Source organism: Marmota marmota, unplaced genomic scaffold (genome assembly GCF_001458135.2).
Source record: "Marmota marmota marmota unplaced genomic scaffold, marMar, whole genome shotgun sequence".
Classification (NCBI taxonomy): Eukaryota; Metazoa; Chordata; class Mammalia; order Rodentia; family Sciuridae; genus Marmota; species Marmota marmota.
Window position 1 is genome coordinate 5,209,053 of NW_026000077.1, and position 14,818 is coordinate 5,223,870.

General features: G+C 37.2%; 1 protein-coding gene across 6 annotated transcripts in view; it reads left to right on the top strand.

Moving 5' to 3' along the window:
- The first annotated feature begins 6,021 nt into the window (after positions 1 to 6,021).
- Positions 6,022 to 14,818, top strand: part of Ttf2 (transcription termination factor 2) — a 39,257-nt gene continuing 30,460 nt past the window's right edge. For 4 of the 6 annotated variants that reach the window (XR_007351780.1, XR_007351779.1, XM_048814569.1 and 1 more), the window contains exons 1-3: positions 6,022 to 6,118; positions 6,208 to 6,310; positions 8,403 to 8,489. Coding sequence is in view for 4 of the 6 variants with exons in the window: in XM_048814569.1 (XP_048670526.1) it covers positions 6,091 to 6,118; positions 6,208 to 6,310; positions 8,403 to 8,489 (218 nt within the window). In the remaining 2 variants the exon portion in view is untranslated. Of the gene's footprint in view, positions 6,311 to 6,530; positions 6,625 to 8,402; positions 8,490 to 14,818 lie in introns of all 6 variants that reach the window. The other 2 variants (XM_048814572.1, XM_048814571.1) reach the window with 2 other exon arrangements.

Below are 14,818 nucleotides of genomic sequence, written 5' to 3' on the forward strand. Positions count from 1 at the left end.
CCTCAGCAGCTTCAGGGAGCAGGTAAGCAGCGTCCTTGTACTCCAGTAATATTTGAAAGGAAGGATAAGTTGAGGATGAAGTTAAAATTAAGCAAAGTAACTAGTACAGAGTTGAAGGCAACAGGGGAATTTCCCTTGGTATAAAATATTAAATTAGATACCAAAAGGGGATGGGTGAAAGGAATAAAGAAAATACAAGACAGGATTAATTTCAGAAAGAAGGTCAGGATTAAACAGCAAGGTTGAGCGGTAAGTGGGTTTAAGAGGTGTTATGGTGGAAGTACAGACATGTAGGGCCCATCGCTACTCTGCGACAATAAAATAATGTTACTTGCTGTATAAAAAAGTGGGGAAAAATAAAAATCCTGCCACCTTACATAAGCACTATTATTATTTTGGTACATTTCCGTTGCCATTTTCTCCTATGTGTCCACTTTTAATGGTTTTATTGGATTTTTTTAAATCATAAGAGCAATATGTGCTAGTTGTAGAAAATAAAAACTGCACAAAACTTCCCAGAGGTACATAAAAGGAACCATGCAATATGTAGCCTTAAAAGTTAACAATTTATGCTGCTCAAAATATTTTTGACATGACTATAGTGAGAGGATAAACAAGCAATGTTAATTAACTATTACTTTGTTTCCCTTGGATCAATACAATTAATGAAAATAAATACCAATTAATAGCATATTTACTTAGGTTTTGGTCTAAGTTCCATACAAACCCATAAAGGAAAAATCCTTTCAAGACAATCTAAAAAGAGAAAGATGATGGATTAAAAAAAAAAACTGAAAAGGAGTCACTAGGGAAATGCAAATTAAAACAAAAATTTTATGCCTACTAGAATGACTATAATGAGAGAGAGAGGGAAAGAAAGACAGACAGACAACAAGTATTGGTGAGGATATAGAAAACTTGGAATTTCACACATGGCTGGTGAGAATATAATGGTACAGACACTTTGGGAAACGGTTTGGAAATTTTTAAAAAAGTCAATTTTTTAAAAATTTGATCCAATAATTCTACTGATGTATCTATCCAAGAGGAATGACAGGAAAAAATCCATATAAAGACTTGGATGTTAGTGTTGATTAAAAAAACATTATTTCATAATACCAAAGTGAAAACAACCCAAATATCTATCAACTGACAAATACTATTCAACAATAAAAAGGAGTAAATACTGATACCTGCTACAACATAGATGAACCACAAAGGTTGTGGCCTAGTGGCAGAATGCTTGCCTCGCATGCCTGGAGCACTGGTTTCGATCCTCAGCACCACATAAATAAATAAAATAAAGGTATTGTGTCTATCTACACCAAATTTTTTTTTTAAAAGCATTATGCTAGATGTAAGAGACAGAAGCAACAGACTGACTACATGTTATTATGACTCCATTTTTATGAAATATCCAGAAAGCAAACTTACAAAGACAGAAAGATCAGTGGTTGCCTTGAGGACAGGGGTGGTAGTGTAGATTGACGACACACAGTTTGAGGAAATTTTTGGGGTGATGGCAATGCTCTAAAACTCAATTGTTGTTCAATACAGTGAAAACAAACATACACACAATGAATTGCACACTTATTTTAAAAGAAGATGTACTTGCTTTGAACTATTTTTGATATAACATTTTAAGAACAATAAAATTTAATACTGTGAAATAGACAGTCTCTTGACTTTTCAGATTATAAGCAGATTTGTCCTCACTCTATCATCCTATGCTTATATCAAAGAACAAGTTAAAAATAGTCATATATTTGAAAAGCACAAAATGAGATGAGATTGAAGTATTTTTATGTATCTGTAAGCAAAAGGAATGAAACTGAAGAGGATGGGCCATCTCTGTGGTTTTTGTGTTAATATGCTGCTACCTAGTGATCATTTATAAAATGGCAGGACTTTTGTGGTTGTTTTTTTTCTTTAGTCTTGGATTTGTTGAGTAATGTATGGTTATCACAACAAACACCTAAATGCTTGGAGATGTAGGTTCAATATCAGAATGAATCACTGAACAATTGATGCTTTATAAAAATACTATAGTAGCAAGAACTGGATTGGGAATCTTAAAATATGTATTACAGTCCCTAATCTGCTGGTGTAAACTTTGTGACTATGAGTCAGGACAAAATTAATCTATGGGCCCTATCTGGCTCCAAAGTTCTAGGAGAGGACCTGCACAGAAGTGATCAGGCGCATGGTCTTGGGGCAAGCTCCTTAGCTGTTCTAAACTTCAGTATAGTATCCTAATCCTTAAAATGAGGATAAAAGAATGCTCATTGCTAGGGTAATCGTAAGCACAGAATGTAGCAATATATGTAAATGAACTTAGAACATACCTCAGGAATAGTTAGGATGTGAGGATGCTCCCTCTTGGGTTGAAACTCATAGGTTAAAAAAACCCCTTTATCTGCCAGTTGGAAATTAGTTATTCCTCCTTACCTCACTTGAAAGCAACAATCAAAAACCCCAGATGTTCAGAAAACAAAATGTTGGGATGGGGGTATACCTTAGTGGTATAGCACTTACCTAGCAGGTGCAAGGTCCTGGGTTTGATCCCTAGCACCACCAATCCAAATGATTCTTAGAATTGTCAGCTGATTGGGAAAATACATTTAAACAATTCAGTTTTCAAAATAATGAACAAAAATTGCATAGCGGCTGAATTTTTATGAATAATTTAAAACCTGGAATTGCTGATCATTTTAAAATAGTTACAGGGATGTCAAGAGGTGACTGTTACAGATGATCTTTTCACCACTATATCTTAGGATGTCTGATAAGTTTAATAGATGTTAGTCAGCACAATGCTTACCTGAGAAAATGCAATTCCCTAAGAATTAAACTGAGTGTTTGTTTGGACCACGCTGTCGTTCATTCCACAGTTCAGAGAACTAGCATGCTTAACCATCAACACCATCTGAAATTAAAGGGTTTTTACTATTTTATTTCTTCACCCTTTAGGATATTTCCTTAGAGTGTTAACATGTTTAGATTAATAATTTTAGTTTTCACTTTCTATGTAAATGTTTTGGCATTGCTTACACATTCTTAAAAACTGTTTTATTGAGGTATCATTTTGATGGCACCAAATTCACCTGTGTGGGCTGGTATGGCCGAGCATGCGATGTTGAGACAGAAGGATTACAACTTCAAGACTAGCCAGGGTAACTTAGCAAGAATCTGTCTCAAGATAAAAAATAAAAAGGACTGGGTATATAGCTCAGTGGTAGAGCACCCCTGGATTCAATCCCCAGTGTACCAGAAAAACAAAAAATATCTATTTGAAGTATACAGTTCTGAGTTTTAGTGTAGCCATTAGTATATGTTTTAGAAGAATTTCAATATATTCTTTGATCAGTCCCAAAATGAAAGAATTTGTTAAATTATTAACCTTGCATTTAAACCAACTAGATCTAAGACCAAGCCTAAAAATTTACTTTGAATAAATCAAGTTTTCAGGAAAAACAAATTCTCGACTCAAAATTAAGAGGCCCACAAAGCACATTCTCCAAAGTTTCTCCAGTTTTCTATAGACTATGCATATAAACATAAAATATATTTACAAATTAAGAGGCATTAATACAAATATGCTCATGTATACTGAAAAATGTATATTGTATACATCAGTTTTTTTCCATGAGGCATAAAAATTAATTAAAAATATCTTTAATTATGATCATCTTTCATCCAATGTCCAAGGTATTTTTTTTTTCCACGCTTTTAAATATGCCTAGGTGAGCTAAGCTGTCCAGGGATGAAATTTGAACTAGCACATCCCCAATTTAAGGAAGAAATAGTCCCCCTTTCTGTAATTTGTTGTGTACCCTTTTGTGGGCTTGAACCTGAGATATCTGCTTGTAGAGGAAAATCTTCTTCATTTTTGTTTTGTTTTGGTACTGGGGATTGAACCAAGGGGTGCTTAACCATTGAGCGATATCCCTAGTCCTTTTTATTTTGAGACGGGGGCTTTGAACTTGTGATTCTTCTGCCACAGCTTCCCTAGTCACTAGAATTACAGGCCTGCACTGCAATTCATGAGAAACTTCTTTTTAAATGTGATATTTGAAGACTTGATTTTGTCTTATTGTTCCAAAATAATATTATTCAAGAAAATCAATTACCATGCCCCTCCTCCTACAAATCCAGTATTTATGTTCCCATATATATCATCTATTAAACATGTACATAAAAATCTCTAAATTACAAGAATTATAACTGGGAATAATGATAATGCCTCCACTTGTTTGTTTGTTTCATCTCTCTTATCTCAAGAGTTGGTGTTTCGCAGAAAAACTAACTTCACTTTGGAAATTCCAGACATTTCTTTCTCTAGCCCTCAGGAGTTTACTGCTAATTCCATTCATCTTGACATTTAAATATTATTTCATATTGCTATTTAAGTTTTCAATATGTGCCAGTTCAGTCTCCTCTATTCAGTAAGCTCCTTGTCTTTATAATATTTGTTTTAAACTTTGTGTGAATGTGAATACATGAATTTTGTATTTCCCAAGTACTACTCCACATTGGACACACAAAAATGTACTTAGTAAGTACTGTTAAATTAATAAATGATACCACAGATTTGTCTTCTAGACTCCCCATAACATTTACATTTGTCATATAGCCCAGATTTCCTAGACATTACAGATTTTCCATCCTCCTGTCCCTGTAACAGTTGCATGTGCCACTCCATATGCCTAAGACATATGGTCCTCAATTGCTGTAATATGAAGCCATCTCGATTGCAACAAATCTTTCCTATCTATTCCTCCATTTCTGTCGACTAATAGAACTGATAACAATTTCAAATACATTCCCCTTTGTTTCCTTCAACTTTTGGTTTTTTTAAATTACAAAAGCACACTAATAGTGGCTGGGGCTGGGGCTCAGAGGCAGAGCGCTCGCCTAGCATACGTGAGGCACTGGGTTCGATCCTCAGCACCACATAAAGTAAAATAAAGACGCTGTGTCCACCTATAACTAAGAAATTTTTTTAAAAAAAGCTCACTAGTAGAAAAGGTGTGATAACATAAAACATACAAAGTAAATTCTGCCCTCGCTAAATTTAAACACTGCCCTCCTTCCACTTTGCCACTTAAACAGTGCTTTCACACTAAGAGGGCCTAGGGACCAACTAGGCAAAAGGCTGTGGCTCAGTGCTTGCCCAGCACGTTCAAGGCCCTGGATTTGATTTCCACACGGGAAAACGAAAAGAAAAAAGAAAAAAGCAAAGCCAGCTACGTGGTCGAAAGGATTCTAGCCCTGGAATTCAGACCTGTGCACCTGTCCATACATCGCCCACTCAATGACTCTTTGAATTTGGGTGAGCTTTGGGATTAGAAGCTGCCCATCTCAGCAGGTTGTTGAATGAAGAGACTTTTATGTGCAAGTACTTTCTGAAATCTAAAGCGCTAAGCAAATTTAAAGGACTGTTGTGGGTCTCAGAGAAGTTTTTCTGCCTGCGTTATTGCAGACTTTACAATTCACCGCGGCTGCCATAAAGGACTGTCCCCATCACCCAGCTCCCGCCGCTCAGGCGCCGCCAAATTCAGTGGCTCCGCCTACAGTGACTGCTCCTCAGGACTCAATCGCAGCGGCAGCGTCCAGGCCAGGCGCCCAAAAGAGCCCGACTCAGAGATGGCTGCGAAGCTCAGGCCTTCAGTGGCTGGACTCGTGTTCCCTCTAGAGTCGCTTCTTGGTCTAAGTGCTAGACTAGAATCGCCTGGGCCTCCTTCTCGCTCTTCCTTCTTCTAGGATCTGCATTTCTTAGTCAGTGTGGTCTGGAAGCTTCTCCAGCCTCAGCCACGCCCCAGCCGGCAAACGTCAGGTCCTCCACTCCCCCTCATTCCGTCTTTGATTTCGGCGCGCGCCTTGCCTGAGGGCGGCTGTGATTGGCTGGAGATGAGCGAATTTGTTATATGATTGGTAGATAACAGCGAGGGCGGTGCTTAAGTCTCGGGCGGTGAATTGTGGGGGTGGGAGGGGGTGTGGCCACAAGAGGTGAATGATGATTGGCTCCGAACCGCGGCGGGACGGAGTAAAAGGCGGAAGCGGAGGTTGGGGTGCGGGAGAAGGAGCGCTATGGAAGGAGTCAAGTGTCCGGAGCACGGTAAGAGGCCGAATGCGTAAGTCCACCCCACTCGCCCCTGCCATTGAGCTAGCGTGGCGTAATTGTTGGTGACCTCCTTGTCTCCTCAGGGACCTTCTGCCTTTTGAAAACCGGAGTTCGCGATGGCCCGAGTAAAGGAAAGAGCTTCTATGTGTGCCGAGAGGACTCTTGCAGCTTCGTGAAGACCACCGAGTAGGTCTCGGGCTGGGCAGGATTCCCAGTGTCCGCCTGAGCCTCCCAGGGGAGCTGCTCGTCCCGTGCTGTGCGGGCACTCTCAGAGGAGTTGGTAATCCCGAGTCATCGGGGAGTTTGGGAAGAGGCCCCCACCAATTGTACTTGTGTGACCCGAGTCTGGTTACTTTCCCCTCCTGGGCCTTGGATTTCCCCGCGTGTAAAACAGGGATCCTTTTAGTTTCTTCCAGCCTCTTGCAATGTTTGATTTCTGGTCACCTGTCGCGCCTTAACCACTCCCTTCAGCTTGGACATTCCACCCTTCCTTTAAAGAAGTGAGGACAAACAATAGACCTATTTAAGAATAATCTGTTCCTGTTTTGCACTAGTTTTAGGCTGGACTGGTTTTTAAATATTTGGAGTTAAAACAGTGGTCACTGGATTATCAATCCTTTTCTTAAAATAGGACTTTGTGTCTAAATAGTGATGTTGATGACAAAACTTTTCTTTTTAGGGATTAGCGCTGAAAGAAACATCAGTACTCAGGTTTACAGACTTGAAAACAGACCCAGAAACGTTAGGCATCTTCTCTGAAGTGAGAAAAGTTAAAATCTTGAGTGTTATTGTTTCATTATTTTATCACATCAGGTGCCTACATTTTTTTAACTGAAAACTATCACATCATCAAACATTTCTTCCTGCTGTCTATTCAGCTGAACTTGGTAAAATTATTTTCTTAATATCTTGTAAAGCATATAATGGATATTTGTAGTAGAAAATAAAGTATCCTTTCAATATGTTTATTAATTTCTCATGTTCCCCTTCCATGAATTATATGATTTGTATCTTTGTTTTGCTTTGAAACTAAGTCAAAGACTTTGGATCCTTTTTCAAACTTTTACCAAAAATAATTTTTTAGCCCTCTAAAAAGTTTTTTTTTTTTTTTATTGTTTTAAAGAAATTACTGGGAAACAGTTTAATACAAAGTGATTTTAGTATTTGAGTAAAGCAGTCAAATGTTAGGATAGAAGGAACCAATAAATAATACTCAGGCTCTCTTAGATCAAAAGCATATCATTATATCAGCGTTTACTGGATTTGTGCTTGTCTGTCTGTTTTGGTACTGGGGATTGAACCCAGGGCAATGAGGTACATCCTCACTCCTTTTCATTTTTATTTTTAGACAGGGTCTCACTAAGTTGATGAGGCTGACCTTGAATTTATGATCCTCCTTTCTCAGCCTTCCAAGTTGTGGGATTACAGGCATGCAGCACCACTGCTGGCCCTTTACTGTTTATTTCTAGTTTCTAAATATACTGGACCTCTTAGATTCAGTACCCAGCACGGATTTTGAGAGATACAAGCATGTTCGCTTTCATAGGAGTTAGCATTGGTCCTGGCATCTGACTCAGATTTACGTCAAGATAAACATGCTCCTATATAGGGTGCCATTTATACAAATGTACTGCTACATGAACTAGTTCACATGAGGACAAATATTTGATAAACTTGACATATTTAGAATATACCTGATAACCAGAATATAGGCCAAAAAAGTTTCACGAGTCATAGGAGAGTACTTTAGACCTTTACACAAACCTGTTTACTCTTGAATGTTATACACACTTAATTTTTTTTCCTAGTAAGTTGGGAGAGAGTAGTAGTTTGCGTATGTCAGACAAGAAGTAAATTAGTTACATATTGTTAGAGGTAAGCATGTGAATAATGCTATGTGACAGCTTATAGGTTATTAAGGTATAAAGATTAACAGAAGAACCTGAGGAAAATTCATGTAGGGCCTCACACCTAATCTTAGACTTCAGTCGTTAGTCTGTGGTATTGCAGTGTAGAGTCAGTGCAGTTGTAAACATTTGAGTCATCAAGAAAAAGGTCTTTATCGTCATGCTTTATTTGAGAAGTGGAAAGAAATGGAAGCTATCTACCCTATGCTCAGAAAAAAGCATATAGATAGAGGAGTGTGTGGGATTTACAAATCCATTAGAGGCTCTCCACAGATTCTTGGTTTAAACCAATAGTTTCAGTTTATTTTTAGGATGTTGCTGTATTCCTTGCTCTTAAAACAAAATGTTCTTTTTTTTTTTTTTTTCTCTAGCATTCCTGTTTCTCATTGTTTATTGCATGAGGACTTTGTGGTAGAGCTTCAGAGTTTGTTTCCACTACAGGGCAAGAAAGAATGCAGGTAAGTATCCAAAAGGAACAGTTTTCTATTCCCCTCCAACCCAAAGAGTCTTAGCTGAGATATTTTTTGGATTTTTTTTTTTAAGTCGCCATTGAAAAATGAACAGCATTTCTATATGTATTGAGTATCTTCAGAGCTGTTATTCCCTAACTGCTGAGCAACTCATTAATCTGAGAAGCCAGACTTGTGGTTAATTTCTGGGTAGACAGCTCTACCATTGTTCCTTTCTAATTTGCTGGGAGCTAATAACATCAGCCCACCAACTTATTGTCATTTAGTTCTGGTAATAGAACGAGGTAATATGTAAAAAGGTCTAACAAATGGTAACTCAAATTGTAGTTTCCTTTATATGGGGATTGGGAAAGGCAGGGAATTCTGTAAAATGAAAGCTTTATTTATTGCAATGCTGGGGATTGAATCCAAGACCTAAGCTAAGCACACACTCTACCTCTGATTATACCCCCAAGTCTCAGTTGAGCAGATATGTTAGTGCGGCTTCAGCAGATAAGGTTGACCAGGAAGGCAGGGGCCAGGATGTGATGGTCTTTGTATAATATTCTATATAAAATAATTATATTAACATTAAACTATTAGAATAACTATTTTTGTATTTTTAGATCTCTGCCTCTCCCACTCCAAAATAGATAATAAAGTATCAATTTCACAATTTTTATATACATGAGTAAGCCCACACTACTGTTTCCTTAATTGATTTACATGTATAATAAGATGCATAGAACTTGAATTCAACTGGTTGAGTTTTGAGAAATGTATATATCCACCCATAAAACTAAGCTCCAACTCAAAATATCACCCCAGTAACTACCATTTTCTTCATTCCAATTAATTCTGCCCCTCTCTACTCAGCAGTCAGTTTTGGTTTTTATCACTTGAGATTTGTTTTGCGTGTTTTTGAACTTCACATCAGTTAAATTATATTTTATGTATTCTTGCATCTGACTGCTTTTACTTAACAACGTCTGTGAAATTTATCCATATTGTGTCAGTAGTTCACTTTTTATTGCTAAATTTAATTCCATTTATGAATGTACCATCATTTATTTTATGTACTTATTTGCTTTCCGAAAATCTTTAGTGAAGTATCTGTTTAAATATTTTAAATATATTTTTAATTAAAATTTTCATTGAGTGATCTTAGATTAACTTGCAGTTTGTAAAAAATAATGTAGCGAGGTCCCCTGTAGCCTTTACCCAGTTTCTCCCAATAGTAACATTTGCAAAACAATCAGGATATTGACATTGATACAATGTACTGATCTTATTTGTAAAGTGAACTTTATACTTATACTACTTTGTATATGTTTAGTTTTATATAATTTTGTACATGTGTAGTTTTACATATTCATCATATTCAGTCAGAAAAATGAATAGTTCCTTCACCACAGGATTCCTTCTGTTCTGCTTGTGTAACCATACCCTCCTTCTCTCTTCCTCACCCCCAGGAACCATAAATCTGTTCTCCATTTCTAAAATTTTGTCTTTTCAAATTTGTTACATTATAGAATAATACAGCATAACTTTTGAGATTTTTGCCTGTTTTAAAAATGTTGTTATTTGTCTTTTCACTATTGAGTAGGAATAGTTCTTTGTACAAGTTTTTTTGACATATTGTGGATTTTTTTCCCTCACTCTTTGGTTTTCATTTTCTTAACTTTTTTTTTTGAAAAACACAATTTTTAATTTTTATGAAGCCTGGTTTATTATTGTTTTATGATTTGTGCTTTTTGTTTTCTTTCTAGAAATCTTTGCCTATGCCAAGATCACAATATCTCCAGTAGATAGATTTTCAGGGATGTAGATTTTTTTTTTTTCACTTAGGTCTATAATCTGTCTCAAATTAATTTTGTGTACTGTGGGTAGAGGTTCATTTACTTTTTCATATGTTACCTAATTTTATTTTAGTGCCATATTTTGAAGATTTTCCTTTCTCCATTGAAATCATTAGCATCTTTGTAGAAAATCAATTGACCGCATAAGATTGGTCTATTTCTGAGGTTGCTAATTTGTGCCACTGATCCATTTACATATTCTTACACAATCAGGTAAAATAGTATGAATCTTCCACCTTTGTCCTTTTTCAAGATTATGTTGGCCATTCTAGGATTTTTGTATTTGCTTATAAAATGTAGGATCAGCTTTTTAAATTTCCACAGAAAATCCTGTTGGAATTGCATTGAACTTATATAGATAAATTTTTGGAGATCTATATGAGTTTTTCAATTCATGAACATGGCACAGTTGTTTATAACCTTAAAATTGTTAGATCATTTTCATCATAGCGTTTTTGTGCCCCTTTTGTTCAATTAATTCCTCATTGATTATGTTTTTCAATGCAATTATAAGTGGGATTTTTAAAAATTTTCATCTTTACATCATTTTCTGCTGGTACAGTGGGTCTGGTAAGCCTTTATTACATGAAATCTGGATGTACTCCTGATATTTAAAATCATTTTCATACCACTAGGGATCTGCTACAATACAGAAACACTGTCGTAGGTGGCAGAAGGGAACTGAAGGATTTCCAATTTGCATTAAAAGGATCATGGTGATTAAAAAGTGAACAGAATGGAAGCAAAAGGCTGAAATAATAGTTAGTATTGAATACCTACTACACGGCATGTTCATTAGCTCTTATCTTTCATTTCAATAGCTCTATTTTACAGGCAGAGGAGGAAATGCCACTAGAGAGGTTAGAAAAGCCATTGAGGTCCTGTGGTTTTGAAATGACTTTGCTGGGACTCAGATCCAGCTGATTGCAATCATACCTGCTTTCTCTAAGTGAAAGAAAGACATGGGCCTGAATGGAGGCAGTGACAGTGAAGCTGAGGGCAGTTAGGCAGGAGAAAATTTGCAAAGAGAATTAGAGTTGATAAGACATGTTTCCTGGTAGGGCATTTCCATCCACGCTCTCATCTGGAATAGTGAGAAAGTCGGCAGCCCCGACTTTCCTGAGCTGTGAGTATTCCTAGAGAAAGTGTGGTATGCTCAGTCTGATGTTTGGCACATTATTAGTGCTCAGTGAGTAGTTGTTAAGTTGGGGTTTCTGGGAGATGATTTTATATTAAGTGGGGCAGGGAGGGAAAGGTAACATCAGTAGAGGATTTGGGTGTGTTGTAAGAGGTATAGCTATGGACTAATTGTGTATGAAGTGAATGTGAAGTCAGCTATAAAAGTAAATGTGCAGCTCTGAGTGGAGAGCTAGGCTGAAGGTGGAATCTTGAGCACTTGTCATTAACAGTCCTTGTGTTAGGTAGATAAGGCAAGTCTGCTAAATGTTTTCTTTTTGCCCAGATCCAGAACACTCACTAGGAGATAGGTACTGAAGCTTTAAAAAGATAATTTTGGGCTGGGCATGGTGATGTATGCCTTATAATCCCAGCGGCTCTGGGGGTTGAGGCAGGAGGATTGCGGGTTCAAAGCCAGCCTCAACAAGAGTGAGGCGCTAAGCAACTCAGTGAGACCCTGTCTCTAAATAAAATACAAAATAGGGTTGGGGATACAGCTCAGTAGTTGAGTGTCCCTGAGTTCAATTCCCAGTATCCCTCCACCCCAAAATTATTTTGGGCCAGGCTTAGAGGTACACACTTGTAATCCCAGCAACTCCAGAGGCTTAGACAGGAGGATTTTTAGTTCAAAACCAGCCTCAGCAATTTAGTGAGGTCCTAAGCAACTAAGTGAGACCTTGTCTCAAAAAATAAAAAGGGCTGGAGATGTAGCTCAGTGACAAAGTGCCCTTGGGCTCAATTCCCAGTACCTCCCACCCTCCCCAAAAAAGATGAGTTGGGACAAATAAAATACAACAGATTAAAAGAAAAAACAAAAAGCACCAGGTACAGACTGAGAATTTAAGCAGAAATAAATAAGCACATAGATGATGATTTCCTTAGCAAACAGGAAGGGCATTTAGCCAGGACTTATAAGAAGGATATTGAGGACTGCCTATCCTTCTTGCAAATTGAGTTTTCTGTTCAAGTACTTGAATGTTTTATACCCTCTGACTAATACTATGATGTTGATTATGCTAGGCTTAACAAAGCCAGGAGACAGGTGCAACAAAGGAACGGAGTAGGGAGTAAATGAAGTAGGGGGTCAGCCATGGTTAAGATGCCTGTTTTTTGTACCCTGTGGTGTAGCTGCATTTACATGTAGTTCTTTGATTTAAACGCCAGATGGCATCACTCTCCAGCATGTGACCAGCTCTTTGGATATGGCATTCTGTGTACAGCAAATAAGGAAAACTAGGATAGACTCTCAGAAACCCACAGGGAAGAAATCCTGCCTTGACATATGGCACACTCTGTTGGGCTTTGTCTTCAAGCTCCCAAGTTCAGGTTCTCTCCTTTTTATCTATCTGCTGTTCTTTTCAAACACATGTGATCAAAAGAGATGGAAATACTCCTTTGTCTACAAATAGGTAAAACATTTTAGTACTTTAAATAGCTGGTTGTAGTGGATGTACACAATGTTTTACTTTTAATAATACCTACATGTCTGCAAAACTCCTGTGTTGTGGGTGATTGGGTAAAATTGAGCTGCAGCGTATCTAGCTCCAATATAATGGGTGGAGTGATGATAGAGAAGCATTTGGGCATGAGCCAGATCCCTGCAAAGGCCCTCAGGCCCACCAACCATGAAGAACCCCACTCATAAAGTCAGGACTTACTAGGTGCTGTAGAGTATCATGCACTGTGGAGGCCAGTGAAATATTCTTGTTTGTAAAGAATTTTAGCCCTTTGTGGTATTTGTATGGCAATGACTTTTTCCCAGTTGCCTGTTACATATTATTTTCTTTAGAGTATTTTTGCCACATGAAACTTTAAAACTTTTATGTGGTTAAAATTACTAAATTCTTTATCTTTCAACTTTAGAATTTTATGTCATCTTAGAAAAGCCTTTTTCACTTTAGGGTTACAAAAACATTCATCTCTGTTTCTTCGAATACTGTATTTTCCATTTTTGTTCTATCTTGAATTTTAGCATAAAAGAATGAGGTAAAATCCAGCTTTATGTTTTTTAGTGATGGAGCATATAAAGATGTAGACTCTACCCCTAAGGGTCCTTTGACACAGTTCGGATAAGCATTAGACATAGCAAGATGGGGAGCACTCCACCTGCCAGTTAGAGCACTAAATTGAATTTGTTCAAATGTGACTCTAAGATCAATAACCTGTTAAAAAGGTTACTGAGAATGTGGAAGAATTGAGACTTGAACTTGGCCTTGAGTGACCTTAAAAATGTTCAAAGGACAAAAAGTGTTATAGGCAAAACAGCAATAAGTAGAAATGCGGATAATAAATAAACAAAATGATTGGCAAGAATGAGTTTATGATTTAGCTCTACATTTATTAATGCATTTAATCTTCAAATTGACCAGAAGGCATAAATGTTATTGTTTTGCTTTGTTTTCTACTTCACAGAGGAAACTGCCACAGGGAATAGTCAAGTACAGTGTCCAGTGTCTGATGGCTCAGAGCTAATTGTGTGGTAGTGCTGGGATTCCAGCCACCCGAAGAAGGTTCTGGAGCTTGAGAGACTCTGCCTTGCTGAAGTGAATAGGCTTGGCAGTGCTGTGCTGGGTTGGACAGTTGCTCTTTTTTTTTTTTTTTTTTGAGAGAGAATTTTAATATTTATTTTTTAGTTTGCCCATGGACAGTTGCTCTTAATAAGAAGGGAGGTTTTACCTTCTGGTGAGGAAATAGGATTGAAGAGGTCTGGCTTCCTCTAACTGGTTTTGTCTTCATTATTGCTAATAACCTCTGTCCTGAAAAATAATTAATACACTGCAGAAATTATACTGTTCCTTAAGTAGAATCAGTATCTGCTTTCTCTATGAGAATATATTTCTACTTTTCTACTGTCATCTTCATGGATTTACAATTTGCAGTATTGGAGATTGAACCCAGGGTTCCTCTGTCACTGAGCTATAGTCCCAGTGGCTATTTTTTTTTTTTTTTTTTTTTTTTTTGAGACAAGGCCACACTAAATTGCCCAGGCCAGCCTCAGATTTGCAATCCTTCTGCTTCAGCTTTGTGACTAGCTGAGATAACAGGTGTTCCTGGTAACAACATTTTTTTTATTCTAAAAATAGAGAAACCCACCCAGATAACTAATCTGGATTAATTAAATTAATTAATCAGTTTTACTTTGCTATATTACTTAAGAATGTTAAGTAAAGCATTTTAGGACTATGCCCAACACATGGATGCTCAATATGGGTTTTCTTCTTTAAGTTTTGGCCTTCCTTGAAAGTCTACATGATTGGGCTTTAAAATAGATCCTGTCAATGAAATCCTTCCAGTAAAGATTCC